Below are 17557 nucleotides of genomic sequence, written 5' to 3'. Positions count from 1 at the left end.
GAGAGTACCCTTTCTTAAAGTCTGTGACTGACAGCAGAATTGTGAGGAAGATTTGGTGAAGGTAGAATGCATTTTTTAATATACTCTGCCTGCACCAAATCCACCTCGCAAGCCCACCATCAGAGCTCTTCTGACATTGTACAGCACTGCCTCAATTCAATAATGAACTTGTATGTTTCGTCTGTACCTCACCTTTTACGTGGATGTTTTTGTCTTTTGAGAAATGCAGTTAATACTCAGCAAAATACTGTGAACATATAAAACCCAACAGACACAATACATACTATTACAATAGCTTAAGAAACGAATTACAGCCCCATTACTAAACTTCTTACCTTATTCAGAGTGTTAAGAGCCTCTTGTGCAGCTGTAAGGGCTGGCTCAGCTTTAGCCAAGTCTTCTTCACAGTCCTGCTGTTTTTTGGTCACCTCTTCTGCAATACATGCTACTTTTTGCTCCTCCTCATCGGCTGAAAATGTACAGTAGTTATTATATCAAAAATTGTGTGTTGTTTAGAAAATGCCCTACATACATCTAATTTTTTTTTATTCCAAGGATAATGCTAATACAGAATGGAGTATTGTTAAACGAGAAGCAAATAGAAATGTTGATACAAATATAGTTCTCCATACAAACATCCATAGCACAACAGCAGGGGGAACAACCATAGCAAAACAAATTTTACATTTACAGTATACAGGTGATATAACATTATGTACAAAAAGGCACACATGAGGTGAATACTACAAATGGTAAACTGTGACCTCCTTAAGGAATAGCAGCTTTCCATATTTTAAATACGGTGTTGTTTTCTAGCTATGTCAAATATAAAGTAAAGCAGGTTGTGAATCAATATTCTCTCTCAATATGCTACTCTTGTGATGCAGAGGTACAACTTTTCTTCTCAGATCATATTTCTGCCAAAACTGTCATATATTTATCTGTAGTGACAACCACATGCCAACCAACAGCCATCCACCCTCATAACCATTCAGATGTTAACCTGAAATCACACTGCAAGAAGAGTGAACATTCTACATAACAATATTACAGTACAGCTAATTACTATTGCTTGCAATAGTCTCCTGTGGTTGCAGCCTACATCATTGTCACTGAGACCGGTTGCTTGTCTGTGACAACACACATGCATCACTACAACAAAGTGAGTCATAGTCATAATGCACGGATTAATGTATTTTTCTGTGTGCTATTTTTATGATTGGTTTTATATTTCATTTTACTTCAGTTTAAGGATGAAATTCCTGTTATATTGGCCACAGGCGTTGTTTGTTTGCTAAATGTAGATTGTCCCTATCCCTAAGATGTGTGGGAAGGCTAAAAATAGTTGTGTGACAAATATAGTGTTGCATATCTGCTGCCTTACATCTTCAGTGCATAAAATTATGTGGAGTGACACTTGTTGCAACACATGAAGCACATGGGTGGTCTCACTAAAAGAACATACAATTGACATAAATTTGCTCTTAAAGTGAAAGAGGAACTGGCTTTTTCAGTCAGTGAGTATCATGGCCTCATGGAATAAAATCTAAATGTTCTGAAAATTCCATGTAGACAGAATCTAAACCCTAATCTTCCTTCCCTCTTTCCTTCCTGTATGAGCTAAAAGAGAGAGAGAGAGAGAGAGAGAGAGAGAGAGAGAGAGAGAGAGAGAGAGAGAAAGAACTACGTAGCTGGAAGGAAACAGAAACTCTGTAAATTAAATGTTTAAGAGCTGGTAGTTATTTTCTCCATGCAGTGTGGATTCAGGGTTCTGTTCTGTGGAGGATAGGGGGTGTAGCAGTTTGCTACAGTCTCTCTCCTCCCTCCCCTTTCCCAAAATTAAATTGCTGTCCCACCTACGTACTTTTAATGTCTCACTTACACCTCTGATTATAATAATAACAATAAAATATACAGTTCTTAAGACACCAGTAATTTGTTTAAACCAGTTTTGGTATAACTTCAATTGCAATTGCAGTTCAGAGAAATATATAATTTGAAAAGCATTTGTCCACAAATTTGAGTATTATTTGTGTTATATAATTTAATTCATATAATAGCAACAATGCCTCACTACTCTGACAAGATTATAATTTACACAATATAAAATTGATGTCTAAATGAGGGTAATGTTGTCCTCCCCCCTCGTCTCATTTCCTGGTCATTTCTGCCATGGGAAGTCAGTTACTCCTTTTTATTTTTTTTTAGTGTAAAGGTGGTCTTTCCCTTTCTGTCTTAGCTCACTCAACTTTCTATGGTTTTCTGTTACCACTTGTGGACCTCTGAGCCATGTCAGATTTGTTGTTGGCAGCAGTTACAGTCAGCCCGTAAATGGATATCTTTATCTGGTTGGACGGTGCTCCACAGGTGGTCAGACATATGGGCAAGCATCTGAAAAGTATCCTACATTAAAGATACCTTGCAGTTTTCTAGAATTTTTTACCACCTTTGAGATGCTTTTGTCTCAAATGCCAAGGGTGTATGGAAGGGAATGTTTAACATGGAAAGGATGACAACTGCCAAAATGTAAGTACTGTTGTTTACTAGAAGGAATTTCTTCCAGTCCATATGTGGCATAACAGCAAACCAGTGCTTAACAGTATTGGTTAAAAACAGTCTTGGTTGCAATTTTATTTATTTTTTTTTTTTTATTTTTCAATGACGTGTTTCACCTTATTTAGGCATCTTCAGGTTATCTAAATAGAAAACAGAGAACAAATACATCTATTTAAGAATCGCGATCGTGTTGTGCAGACTTGGATAACCTATAAGCATGTATAAACAGATCACCTATTGAAAATATAAACAGATCACCTATTGAAAGAGCAAATACCTTAATTTGGTAATTCTTAAGAATACTTTAGTCGGTGCAGCCAAAGGGCATCGTCGAATATATCAGGCCAACATCACCTTCATTAAACTCAGTCAAAACTAGAAATATAAAATAGTAAAATAATTACCTTTTCTAGATGGATGTGAGAGGCACCAAGATCTGCATAATGCGTTCCCATTCACAGGAGAGAGTAACAGTAAGATGGGGGCTCAGGTAGTAAGCATAATGCGCCACAGCGTCGTGTGCCAGTACTGAAGCCTAATACAGAATCACCTCAAGAGGTGGCGCTGTGACACAGCAGCGATTAAAAATGAGAGATCGTAAACTGTATATACATACCCACTAAATGTTTATAAATGTAATGCACATAAAACATTGATAAGATGGAATTACTAGGGGCAACACCTGAGCTTAACTTATCCTAAAATTTTGACGAAGTAAAATATAAATGAAGGCGGTAAATTTAAAATGAGAAAACAAGTTGTTTAATACAACACACAGATGGAGTACATAAACAGATTTTTCGTATCATATACCACTAGATAACAAGGTATCCATAGATACCTTTAGGAAAGCCACGACCACAGATGCTATTATTCATGCTTCTTCCTGCCATCCACACCAGCATTAGATTAGTTTTTTTAGAGCTATGATCACGCGTCTATGCGAACTGCCATTATCTGAAGACACAGTTAATAGGGAACTTGACAATCTAAAGTATATCGACCGTAATAATGACTACAGTGTTGCGCTCGTTGATAAGATATACCAAGACAAAACAATGATGCCCCTTCAGAGTTCACCCGATGCACCTTCTGTCGCGGAGCACATTTACATTTCCTTGCCATTTATGTGCAATTTTAGTTATGAACTGGCAAAACTTTTCCAGGGAGTGGGCTCTTGTATAGTATTTTCCGCAGCTACCAATCTCCAGTTTATGTATATACATAATGAATCACCTAAAAAGAACAACCTTTTGGCATCGGGGGTATATCTGCTGGAGTGTCGCGATTGTAATGCAGGATATGTTGGACAAACAGGCAGAACCTTCAAAATTAGATTGCAAGAACATCTTCTTAATAGATGGGGACAGGTAAAACAGAGCTCTGCCTTTGCCCAACACCTTAAAGCCAGTGGCCACCAGTCCTCCACAAGTACAAAATCTTAAGATTTTGCATTTTGCACAAAAGGGTAAGAAGTGAAACATTTTGGAAGAAATTGAAATATTTAGGCATATGGAAGACAAAGATTTGTCTCTCCTTAATGGACAAATATATGGTGACAATCAGGCCTTTTTAGAAGTTATGAAATCAGTGTTATTAATGTAATCCTGGAGCTCTCGTAGTTCTGCCTAATATCAGCCCTGTTCCTCTCTGGTTTCATGTCGTCTTCTTAGCAAGGCCATTAGGTTTTTTTTACTCAAATAGGATACTTGTGAGTTTGTCCCTTTAAATGATGACGCATTTTACTCATTTCCATGTAGATATAAGAAAATGAGGGGGTGGTGGGGTAGGGGGGGGGGGGGGGGGGGGGGGGGGGGGGGGGGGGGGTTTACCCGCATAACGTCTATCTTCCACGTTGGTGTGTATTTTTGAAGCCTAATAATTTTACTTGTATTTTATAAAAAAAAGTCTTCTTGCTAGATGTTCTAGCTCCGAATGATTCAGTATTGAGTGTTAAATGGGTGGCCTCTTTATTTGAAATTACGGTCCTGTGTTTTTGATGTTCTCATTCTAGTGGTATATAATACGCAAAATCTGTTTATGTACTGCATCTGTGTGTTGTATTAAACAACTTGTTTTCTCATTTTAAATTTACTGCCTTCATTTATATTTTACTTCATCAAAATTTTGCACAGGTGTTGCCCCTAGTAATTCCATCTTATCAATGTTTTATGTGCATTACATTTATAAAGTTTTAGTGGGTATGTGTATACAGTTTACGATCTCTCATTTTTAATCGCTGCTGCATCGCAGCGCCACCTCTTGAGGTGATTCTGTATTAGGCTTCAGTACTGGCACACGACACTGTGGCGCATTATGCTTACTAGCTGAGCCCCCATCTTACTGTTACTCACTCCTGTGAACAGGAACGCGTTATGCAGATCTTGGTGCCTCTCGTGTCCATCTAGAAAAGGTAATGATTGTACTATTTTATATTTCTAGTTTTGACTGAGTTTAACGAAGGTGATGTTGGCCTGATATATTCGATGATGCCCTTTGGCTACACTGACTAAAGGATTATTAAGAAATACCAAATTAAGATATTTGCTCTTTCAATAAGTGATCTGTTTATACATGCTTAAAAGGTATCCAAGTCTGCACAACACAATCGCGATTCTTAAATAGATGTATTTGTTCTCTGTTTTCTATTTAGATAACCTGAAGATACCTAAATAAGGCGAAACGCATTGTTGAAAAATAAAATAAAATAAAATTACAACCAAGACTGTTTTTAACCAATACTGTTTACTAGAAGGTTCTTCCACAAACACAACCACGCTGGTGTCCCATAGTAACTGTCTTCAGGGCATCCACCAATCATATATCTGCCTTAGTTGATCAAAACCTGCAACCAACAGTATAAAGACTACTTTCCTACATTAAAGACATCAACCATTTCCTATTTCATCTGAAATTTGTGCCCGCTCACTCCCACCACACGCCTTGCTTGTCACCATTGATGCCTCCACAACTTTATGAACATTACACAACACACATTCTTTAAAATTTGAGGTATATAATTACAGTTAAGCAGGACAACTCTGAACACAATAACTGTGTGAAATGCAAGTACTAATCCTTACAAATGAAGACATTAAATAGGCTCAGTATAGTCAATAACAGAATTACATATAGTCACAATATCATGGTCAAGCACCATGGAGTACAAAGATACTACAACATTGAACATACTTGAAGACATCAAAGATTACAAGGTCAAAATGTAAAACACATTTACATAAAATACTATGCTGCATCTTAAGTGAAAGATTAAAATAGAAGTCAGGGCTAATTTTATTTTATTATTTTATTTTTGCAGGAGAGTTTGGTTTCTACAATACAATTGATGACTAAGAACAAATATCTTACAAACATAAAGTAAACACAAAGGGCACAAGCAGTACCCTTTATGTTTACTTGCACACCAATTTATCCACATATATGGTGAGACCCTAAAAAGAATTCTAGGTAAAGTGTTAAGTAAGAGAAGAAAATGAACTATAAAACTAACCACTATTGTTGTAACAATATACAAAATGAGTGATATAGTTGTAATTATTATAGCTCACATCAGGCATAATATGTCAACACCACACGGTAAGTAGAAAATGCAGGTCATAATCCCCTTATTGGAGGAAATGGAATTATTTGCAGGGATGATTGCACACTCATAGAAAATACTAAATGAATAAACTGATTTAAAAATTATCTCAACAACTTTGTTGACATCTTTTAGAATATAGGATGCAACAAAAAGGAATAAACATATAACAACATTTATATTAAAGATCTACCCCTATGTGTCATCACAAGACAGAAGACAAGAAAACTATAGGGATGGTAGAATACAAAATGTTGTAGTAGCATGAAAATTACATTTAAATCTGGCATCCTATACCTTCGAAGTTACAACAAAGTTATTGAGGTAGTTCTTATTTCATTAAAATCAGTATATACATCAAGTTTCCTTTCTGGATGTAGAATCATCCTTGTGAATAATTCAGTTTCCTCCAACACATCTATAGTACAAGGAGTAATACAAAGGGTACAACTTATCAGTCTTACTACCCTCACATATAACTATCCATAAAAACGAAAGTGAATGGTGTACATTGGTAAAATGTTAAGTAAGGAAAATGAGCTGAGAAACTCACCAACTTAAATTTTAATAATAATACAAAAATTATGTGGCACTGTTATAACTATTACACTAAAAACATATGAATTGCTATCACAAGCATAAGATGATTAAAAACCAGAAGTTGTAGTCATCACAAGCATAAGGTAAGTAAAAATCACAAGTCCTAAACTTCAAATTCTAAAACAGAAAAATATGCTAACACAGTTATGGTCAGCTGTCACATTCAGGAAGCAACAATAACAAAGTAAATATGACAACAATTTATACTACTATATAATCCTACTGTCAACACAAAACAGAAAGAAGAAAAGCTGTTGGAATGGAAGATTACAAGATTCCGTCCTAGTAAACAAACTTTACAATTAATCCTTGCATCCTATTTTCTAAAAGACATCAATAAAGTTGATGAGATAATTTTTAATTCTTGAATCAGTTCATTCATTTAGTATTCTTTATGGGTGTACAATCATCCCTGCAAATATTTCAGTTTCCTCCAATAAGTTCACAATAACATTCTTATATACTCTGTGTAATACCTGCATTTGATCAGAGATGTTCCCCATGGTGTGATGGTATGGTTTTAGGTGCATACCAAATGCATATGAATTGCTCAGATATGTGTGCCCTTTAAACCTTGTTCATAATTTATTTTCTACCTATTAGGCCAATATAAATCTTAACTGTAAGCAATTCATACCGTAAATACCAGATTGATAACAAATAGATCCTTGTTCAGTATGTTGTTACATTTTCATTCCTAACCCCCCTCTCAGTCTGAAATGCCAAAGTAATATTGCTTCTTTTAAAAATTTGTTTTATCTTGTCTGAGACATTGCCAAAATACAGTAAAACAGCATACTTAGGTTCTGGTTCCGCAATAACTTCTTCTGAAGTAATTTCATATTTCTCAATTTTGTCTCTGGGCTTTAATTTTTTGTTCTATAGTTTATCTACTAGCTGTGAATCATACCTGTTCTTCAGACCTATATACTTTAAAGTGTTAAGTTCTTCCACTACACATTGTTCTGACAAAGGAAGTCTGGTAACTCTATCTGTCCTACTGTATAGAAAAGCATGCTTGTAAGATACTGGATGACATGTGTTACTAGTGATAATGACATCCGTAGTTATTTCTTTCCTGAACATGTTGAATGGTTGTGTACCGTTACATATTGCAGTTCTCAAATTTAAGAAAATGATCCCATTGTCTGTCTCTGTTTTGGTGGTAAACTTCAATGAAGGATGCATGTTGCTGAAGATCTGATGTAAATTATGTACATCACTGGCATCATCATGAAATAAAATGAAATCAAACAATGGAAAATCCAGGATGGAATGTAACAATATGAGAGAAGAGAAGTTGCTACTCGCCATATAGTGGAGATGCTGAGTCGCGATAGACACAGTAAAAAGATTCACACAGTCACAGCTTTTGGCCATTAAGGCCTTTGTCAGCAGTAGACACACATACAAACACGCACATACACACACTCACGCAAGCGAAACTTGCATACACATCTGCAGTCTCAGAGAGCTGAAACTACACTGTGAGCAGCAGCACCAGTGCATGATGGGAGTGGCAACTGGGTGGGGGTAAGGAGGAGGCTGGGGCACGGAGGGGGAGGGATAGTATGATGGGAGTGGTGTTCCTATTTTCTAATCTGAAGATTACAACTAGTGATTTTTACTTATCTTATGCTTGTGATATTTAGGATTTGTGGGTTTTACTTATCTTATGCTTGTGATGACAAGTTTATCTGTTATTGGTGTAATGTTACAATGGTGTCATGCACTTTTCATATCATTGTTAAAGCAAAACATATGTTGGTGAGCTCCAAAACTCATTTTCTTACTTAATATTTTATCCTTGTTACCATTCACTTTCATTTACATTGTTATCGATGTTCATATGTGAGGCTAGTAAGACTGGAAAGTTGTACACTTTATGTAACTCCTCTTACTATAGATGTGTTGGTGGTAACTGAATTATTGTACACCCAGAAAGGATATTTTATATACATTCTGATTTTAATGAAATAAGGATTACGGCAATAACTTCATTGTCACTTTGAAAATACAGCATGCCAGATTTAAATGTTATTATAATGCTCCTACAACACCTTGTCTTCTGCCATCCCTAAAGTTTTCTTTTCTTCTGTCTAGCAATGACACATAGTGCTAGATCTATAATATAAATGTGGTTATATCTTTCTCCTCCTTCCCTCCCCCCCCCCCCCCCCCCCCTCTCTTTCAGCAAATTGTAGTACACTATTGTCAAAAGTACAAGAAATAAGAAAAAGTCACAAATTTTGGCGAAAAAATGCCAAAAACTGAGTTTGTTATTGCAGAAATAAAAGTTGAAAAGTGTTGTTTGATCTCTTTTGTTGTTCTAGTGCTATTATGAGAAGCTTGAACCAGAGCATAGCAATTGATTAGGGAGCCAGGTTCGCTCACATGGCGAAAATGTTCCAAAATTATCAACTGTTTTCCAGCCACAGTGGCTTCAGCACTATTGGTGTACATTCTTTTTAGAATTTGGAAATTCATAACACAGTACTACAATCTGATTTTCAGGATGGAATCTAAGGTTCTACTGTTATGTCTTTTGACATACTGGCATCTGTGATTTGAATGCATATACAGTATGTTCCAACAACTTTTTTTTTTTTTTTTTTTTTTTTTTTTTTTAAGTCTATATCTACAAATCATTTTATAAGAGTTAATTTTTTTACTCACCAACTGCTTTTTCTGTTGACACTTTTTCAGTCTCTACTCTTACAACTTCAATCAGTGCATCTGCTGCTTCATTCTTTTGTTTCAGCTCTATTTCCTGAACAGCTAACTTGGCTTTCAGATCATCAACCTAGGATATTACAATCAGTAATATTTTTTTTTTTTTTAAATCCACACTGTATGATACCAATAAAAGGACTAATCAAAGGAAACATTATCAAAGACCATAACAAATGTTAGCAATAATAAGGAGTTGGTTCTTAAATTAAGTGCACAAATATTACATAAAACTTCAAATTTTATGCAAAGGTTGTCTTTTTCCATATCCTGTTATTTACTGTATGCACATATCGTATACTTGCCTGCTCAGCAGTGCTCTTCAGTTTTTCCAGTCCATTCTCAAGACGTTCTATCTTCCCATGAAGTTCAGCACTTTTTTGACAGAGGAGTTTGCCATAAAGGCTAATTTGTTCCAAGAATGACTTAGGCGTTGTATAGTTGTATCGCCGCTCATTCTGCAGGTACACCCGAGACATAGAGTTCACAGATGTGTGCACATAAGCCATGAACCTGGCTGCAGACTCTAGGAATTCTTGCTAAAAATTTATAAATCAAGAGAAATGTTAAAAATGGATGTGTGTTAAAGGAGCAAAATTAATCTAGCATATTCTCAGATTAATTGTGTGACTCTGTGGTTGACTTGTTGCATCAAGACTAAAAATTCAGAGATTTAAAGTTCAATCTGTGGTTGGTCTTACAACTTTTTCTGTCAGTTATCAGTTCTTCCATTCTCACAATACTTAGTAAATGCAAACATGCCAAATTGCAGCATAGTTTGAATCACACGTTAAATAGAAGGCTCCATACAACTGGATGGTAAATCAGTTGATAAACTAGAAGAAGATAATATGTTACCACCTCCAATTGGACTGTGCCTAGTAAAAAACTGTGGCACAGAGGCAGTTTTATTTACATACTAACTGATTTAAAGAGTGTAAGTAGAGGGTGATTCTCTGGTTACTTTACAGACTTTAAGAGGTTATGGAGTAGGGTAAATCCATCAATTTGAGTTCAAGACCCTGGTCTGGAAATGACTGAGTCAAAAGTTATAAGGAAAATCATTCTGATGCCTCTGATAGTGAAATACATGTATCACTACCATTTATTGCTCAGATTTTAGGGTAGGCAACTTTCAGAGTTGGTAGTGTGAACCAAAACAAGAAAAAAAGTCTAGTAAATAAGGGCTCTAAAATGAATACCTTAAGAGCTATGAGCACTTGTCCACCTTCGATACTGTGAAACACATCTCCTCTACTTCCAGTTCTTCAGTTTCCATACTTTTGGAGAAGGTAACATGGATCAAAACAAGAAAAAAGTGTCCATTAAATATGGGCTCTAAAATGCATATCTTAATAATTTTACTTGTTCAGTAGAAGAGATGTGTTTCACACTAGCAAAGATGAAGAGGTGCTCATGGCCCTTAAGGTTTGTATTTTACAGTCCATATTTACTGGACTTTTTTCCTTATTTTGGTTCATAGTACCTCCTCCAGAAACATGGAAACCAAAGAGCTTGCAGTAGAAGAGACCTGTTTAACAGTATTGAAGATGAACAAGTGCTCATAGCTCTTAAGGCCTGCATTTTTACTAGACTTATTTTTCTTGTTTTGGCCCATACTACCACCTCTGAAAGTTGCCTACCCTTCAATATTACCAACAACAGTACCAGCACACATATTACACTGTCAGAGGTATGAGAATGATTTTCACTTATAACTTTCAACTCCGTCATTTCCAGACCATGGCCTCATACCTCAAATTGAAACATTTACCAATCATGATCATCCCTGAAAGCTGGTAACAGTAGCACAAGTTTGCAACAGATAAATGACAATGAGTATCATATAAAATTTGTCAACAGTTCCCGGCTACATTGTGTGAAAAAATATGCACACTTACCCCTTGATCACTCACACTCAGGACACCACTTTTCAAACTAGTCTGAATGCTTTTACACTGACAGTATGCTGAACTATCTATACATGTGAAAATATGAACCAATATTTCTTTAACAGAAGTATATGAATGTTTACACTAATAGTCAACAGAATTAGACATCCCTTTCAACTAGTGTGTACCACTCCTTTCCACCAAGATGTCAGTGGTAACAAAAACATATGGCATGAACTTCAGAACATGACTGACTTAATGACATTCAGCCACTACCCACAAGACATGAATATTTGTTGGAGCTGTGGTATGGCATGCTCATTTTGCTCAATGGTAGCCTAGATGAGATCCAGTGAGACTACCTATGGAGTGTTTTTCAAAATTTTCTTAAGAGTTTGCATATGACAATGTGATTCACTGTCTAGCAACAGGTTCAAATCTTATGCAATGTGCTGTAGGCCAACAAACATATGCACATAACTGGACAGTACTTTCCTGTGTCACTTGCTAGTGAGAGACCCTGGCAGCTGTATCAGGGGCCTATTTAGTCTCGTGTAAGCAGGCCCCACATGGTAAGGGGCCTATTTCATCCCGTGTAAGCAGGCCCCATGTGATAGCACCTCTACCACATGCATTAATGATGGCCTGTTGATGAGCGACATGCATCACGTGATGTGGTTTTTGGTATACTGCCACTCTACATTAGCGAGCACCAATGTGTACTGTGACTTTTAGAACCTGGTGACTTTTTTTCCATACATCAGAGCATCCAGTAGCCATCATCCTATGTCAGTAATAATCTCTGTAGCCCAATAACAAGAAGCTGGATGTGGATGATACCACTTATCATCAACTATTGCAGCCCAGTAATGAAACAGTGAGTGATTTGCTGCACTGTGGGTTGTGTTTCTTCTGTTACAATCTGCAATACCAAGCACATCCTCCTATCATTGATACAGCAGCTGCCACTGACAGTGGTAGTTTTACTTGAACTGAGGTACTCACAAAATACCCCTTGACAAGGCATTCTGTGAAAAACTCAGTGTTGTGTGTCCTTGGAGATGGAGTGCACCATTCGTAGCACACCCAGTATCTGCCCATAATCAGATCCAGTGATATAACATGTCTTGCTATTCCTTCACTTGACTGTAAACCTGATGGGCAGTACAAGCTCTAATGACATCACAGTCATCTGACTTGTGAAACTATTCCGTTCTCTATGGCAGCACTTCTCCATAACAGCAAGAGCCGAGCAAGGTGCTGCAGTGGTTAGCATACTGGATTCGTATTTGGGAGGATAACAATTCAAATCTGCATCCTGCCATTCAGGTTTAGATTTACTGTGATTTTCGAAAATTGATCCAGGCAAATGCCATCTTTGAAAGGGCAAGGCTGATTTCCTCCAGCATCCTTTGACACATTTCAAGCTTGTTTTCAATTTATAATGACCTCATTGTTGATATGATATTAAATACCTCTCTTCTTTCTTCTTTTCCCCAACACAACAGCTACATATATAAGTTTCTTATAAGTATAGACCAAGCAAGGTGGCACAGTGGCTAGACACTGGACTTGCATTTGGGAGGATGACGGTTCAATCCCGTGTCCGGCCGTCCTGATTTAGGTTTTCCGTGATTTCCCTAAACTGCTCTGGGCAAATGCCGGGATGGTTCCTTTGAAAGGGCACAGCCGATTTCCTTCCCCATCCTTCCCTAATCCGATGACCTTACTTTACTTTGAAGGATTAGTTCATTGTGAATTCATGCCAAGGGTAAAAACTGGTTTTGTCATCTGTATTCAACATACTGTTTCACATCAGGCTTTGCTTCAGACTTTTCACCATTGAGTTTTCAGAATGTGTATCTAGTTGCTTACATTTTTGGTGTCAGTTTGGGAGACTATGAGGCACTAAACTAGAACTATTTTTGGCTTCAGTTTGGGAGACTATGAGGTACTAAACTAGAACTATCTTTATGAAGCACAGAAAGGTCCATGGATGTTTACTTTGAAGAGAAAGTAGGTAATAAAGGCTTCTTTCTTTAAACAATGGAAAGTCCATGATGGAATAACAACAATATGAAAACGAGAGATTGCTACTCACCACATACAGCACTGAGTCACAGACAGAGACAATGAAAAAAATAGACATTGAAAATTTAAGCTTTCGGACAAAAACATCCTTCTTTTGAAATAGGTACATCCACACTGCACCGAGAATGGCGGCCATTTGTGTGTGAGTTGTGCTTGTGTGTGTGTTTGTTTACTGTTTTGGAAGAAGAATCTTATTGTCTGAAAGTGTAAATGTTCAGCAGCCGTTTTCATAGTTTCTGTCTGCAAATTAATGCCTCATTTATGTGATGAGTAGCAACCTATCCTTTTCCTATTGTTGATGTCTTCCTTTGATAGTCATGGAGTGGTTTATCATTATGAGGCTGCCACGTCCTACACCTTCCTCCAAAAAATTCACCATTATGATTTACATCATAACATTATCAATAGAATCATCTGGTTTTTGGTTAAAATGAAAACGTAATGTGTGCTGTAACTTCCGTACCACACACATTTCTCTCAAAGTATTTTATGCCTCTTTTCTTGTTTGTAGTGAGTGGCAAACATTTTTGAAGTATCAAAGGCCATTACAATGAAGATGCAGGGAATTCTGATGCCACTGTCAGAAGACTGAACCTCTGTCAGGTTCTATGATTGGCAGACATGGTACGTGCACTGTGCACAAGTGACAGGGAACTACCTGAAAAATCCCTCATTAGACTGAATTCTGGCTGCATTATTCTGTGAGTGAAAAATGTTTGTTTTTAATCATGGTGAATTATCAATTCTGTACCAATAGGGATACTATAATGGTTTAAGCATGGTAGCAATTAATGCAATAAGTAACCTGATCAGTTGTTGAGCACTAAATCACACGTTGCTGGGTGTCAGACTCTTCTCTTGAAGTTTCCACGTGCTGTTACACCAAATGACACTTGTAATTTGAATACAAAAATTCAAAGCACAAACTGTGATACATTTAACTATACAATATCATAACAGTCAATTTACAGATGTGAAAATATAATGTTCAGCAAAGACAACAAAGTTTGTTGACAAGCCATAATTACAGCCATGGTTAAAATATGCAAATATTTAAAAGAAAAAAAAGTTGAAATTAGTAGCACTCAACCTAGTTTGATAATGACTGCAATGTGTGTAAGAGACTAAGAAGCTATTTCAGGTATTAACGAGATGTATAGTTACGAAACGCATAACTTATAAAATTTGCTCATTACAAAAAGTAATTACTAGTTTAAGAATTTATAGTGTTTCAGGTGCTTAGGAGATGGAGCACCAGAGCTGCACTTAAAATTTTGTCAAACAAGTTGGATTAAGTTCTTATCTAAATATAAAATAATTAAAGTGTGTCATAATTAGCAATTTCAAAAACACCTAATTTGTACTTTTATGAACACTAGAACACTGTTTGGATTTTTACACAGTTGTTGTAACAAACAACACTTTAAAAGACACACCCAGAAGGAATAGAATTTAAAGTTTAATGTTCTCTAGGCTCTCCAAAACAACTGACTTAGTCAGATCACCTGTACTGTTAAATGAAAACACCACAATTTGTAATTCCTTAAGTAAGATCCACTACAAAAATATAGAATTTTTTTTTCATGAAAATCATTAACATCTGATGGAAATATGACACTGTTGATGGTGATGTGTCCATTTTTTGGGGCTTGGTGCTCTTCAAGAGGAGTGCATTAGGTGCCAGTACCACACACACACACACACACACACACACACACACACACACACACACACATTACAGCCACAAACACAGTTTTCATACTTCGCAAAGTGAAGGTTCCTGTGGGGCCCAGGATAGGAAAAGCCCTCCCAATTGGGCAACTTAAACTGCTCTTTGAGGTCTCCCACCCATTCATGCCATATGACTTTACTTACTTGAAAACATCTGCTCTTCTTTTATGGTAAATATTATTTTATATCTATTGTTTGCGTAAATAACGGAAAATGTAACTACTAAATTGCTACTTAAGGTGTCATCCATTTTAGATTATGAGACCCTGGCTTGCACTTTGTTTTCTGATACTGTATAGATCAGATGTGTTTGTAAAGTCCTGTTTTTTATTAAAGTATTACAAAATAGTAACTTGAATTATGTAGTATGATGTTACACTTGGTAGAAATTAATCATCCAATGAAATAAATACAACTGAGTTACATGATCAGTGTTTCTATTTCAAATACAGTAGAGCCTATTTATACTAAAACTGTACAGCATTGAAAACTGTCCTGGAGGAATTGACAATGTAACTTCAACATCAAGGAGATTGTCGTGACCCAAGATAAGTAAAGTTTTAGTGACTCACTCGGTATTTTGCACAATTGTGGAGTTTGCTGTGCTAAACTCATATAAATTGTGATTGTACATTCGAATTTCCAGCTGAGAATACTGAACGACATTTCAATATCAAATTATTTCTCCGACGCACAAGTCGTCGACGTGGCGTCAAATCAAAAGACTTGCACCCGGCGATCGGTCTACCCAATGAGAGGCCCTAGTCAAGCCACACGACATTTACATCAAATTATTAAAGGAGCGGTACACAAAGTAAATAGCTTCTGGTCGTAGCTTCCACCTGTTACAATTTCTTAATTGTGAAAAAGTGAAAATTAGTTACTACAATCATTCATTTAACTGAAAGCAATTAAACTTCACTTCTCTACACATTCTATAATTTTCTCGTGTTTGATACTTACAGGCAAAGGTTCAAGTTCTCCAAGAAATCTTTTGGAAACAGACACTAACGCTTCCTGAGGCCATTCATGAAACCAGTTAATTGATGTGGAGTTGATAATAGCTGGAAATTTCCTAGCACGTATTCTCAGAGTTGAACCCACAGGGGAGAAGCACAGTACTACTTTCAGCTGACGACGCACACGATCCACAAAGAACTTCCAACAGTTTTCACGAGTATCAAGAAGGCCAGCACCTTTCACCTGAAATGAAGAACACATGCTTGAGAATGAACAGATATTGCCTTTTATTTTTATTTTAAATGGTTAAAATGTCAAAGAATTTATTTTATATTACTGTCACAACAGGATATTAATACAGTATAGGATAAGGGCAGCCCATAATAATTTTATCATCAAGTATTTTCCCACCAAGCATATGGTCCAATGAAGTCTGTTTTTATATATTTTGTTTTTTTCTGAGTCTAACCTAACTGTTGTTCCCTATAACAGCAACATGAGAGATATTACACTGATGTAGACAGCATGGCTCTTGATAACAAAAAGTTATTAAAATCAATTATGTTTGCTGTCTTTGTACATATATTTTTGAATCTGTATAAGAATTTTAAATATCCACTGTACGTCATCAAATTCTTTACTTTGTAATCACTGATAACTGACCACAAATATAGAGAAATGTGGTAAAATATTAATACAGAAACCAAATTTCATGGTGTTTGTCACATATTCTCATTCTTCAAATTTGCTAAATTATTTTTCCTTGTTACAACATTTTTATTGAATGGAAATGATAAAAAAGATTGCTGGTTGAAAATGGAGCCCATCACAATGTATCCAGATGAAGAAACTGTGTTCTCATGATTACAATACTGGAAGTGACTGATGATTGTGCATCACTTTTGATTAATCTATCACAGGTCAATCAACAAATTCTTAAATGAATAAATAGAAGAAAAATAGAGACATCATTAATACCTTTGATCATGTTTTTACTCTGACTATAAATAACACAAAATGACACATACATGCAATTAATTTCAACTGAAAAGACAGTACTAGATAATTTAAAGACATTTGAAGATAACCTTCTAAGAAAGCAGTAACTGAACTTACAAGTTCATAATCAATTGATTTCTCAAACTATTACAGCTAAGGAATGTTTTATTCTCTTCTTTGCAAAGATTGAATACAATTATCATACCTCATTACGAACTCCACCAATGATGTTCTCAACTTCATCATCTGAGAATAAATCAGGAACTTCACCTGATGCTAGCATATCATTTATGAGTACGAGAAAGAGCTCATTAGGAACTTGGGCATCTGTCATTAAGAACATTATGCCCACATTCTTCAGCCCAGACTTCAGGTACAAACCTGACAACTCCATCTG

General features: G+C 36.2%; 1 protein-coding gene across 1 annotated transcript in view; it reads right to left on the bottom strand.

The window, feature by feature from the left end:
* LOC124787768 (dynein beta chain, ciliary-like) overlaps positions 1-17557 on the bottom strand; it is an 834683-nt gene that overhangs the window by 224948 nt on the left and 592178 nt on the right. The window contains exons 54-58 of the mRNA XM_047254657.1: positions 17366-17554; positions 16165-16404; positions 9793-10026; positions 9434-9560; positions 336-469 (exon numbers count right to left, since the gene is read on the bottom strand). Coding sequence (XP_047110613.1) covers positions 336-469; positions 9434-9560; positions 9793-10026; positions 16165-16404; positions 17366-17554 — 924 coding nt within the window. The remainder of the gene's footprint in view (positions 1-335; positions 470-9433; positions 9561-9792; positions 10027-16164; positions 16405-17365; positions 17555-17557) is intronic.

The sequence above is a fragment of the Schistocerca piceifrons genome, chromosome 3 (assembly GCF_021461385.2).
Source record: "Schistocerca piceifrons isolate TAMUIC-IGC-003096 chromosome 3, iqSchPice1.1, whole genome shotgun sequence".
Classification (NCBI taxonomy): domain Eukaryota; kingdom Metazoa; phylum Arthropoda; class Insecta; order Orthoptera; family Acrididae; genus Schistocerca; species Schistocerca piceifrons.
Note: the sequence above shows the minus strand (reverse complement) of the source record. Positions and strands in the feature narration are given on the sequence as shown.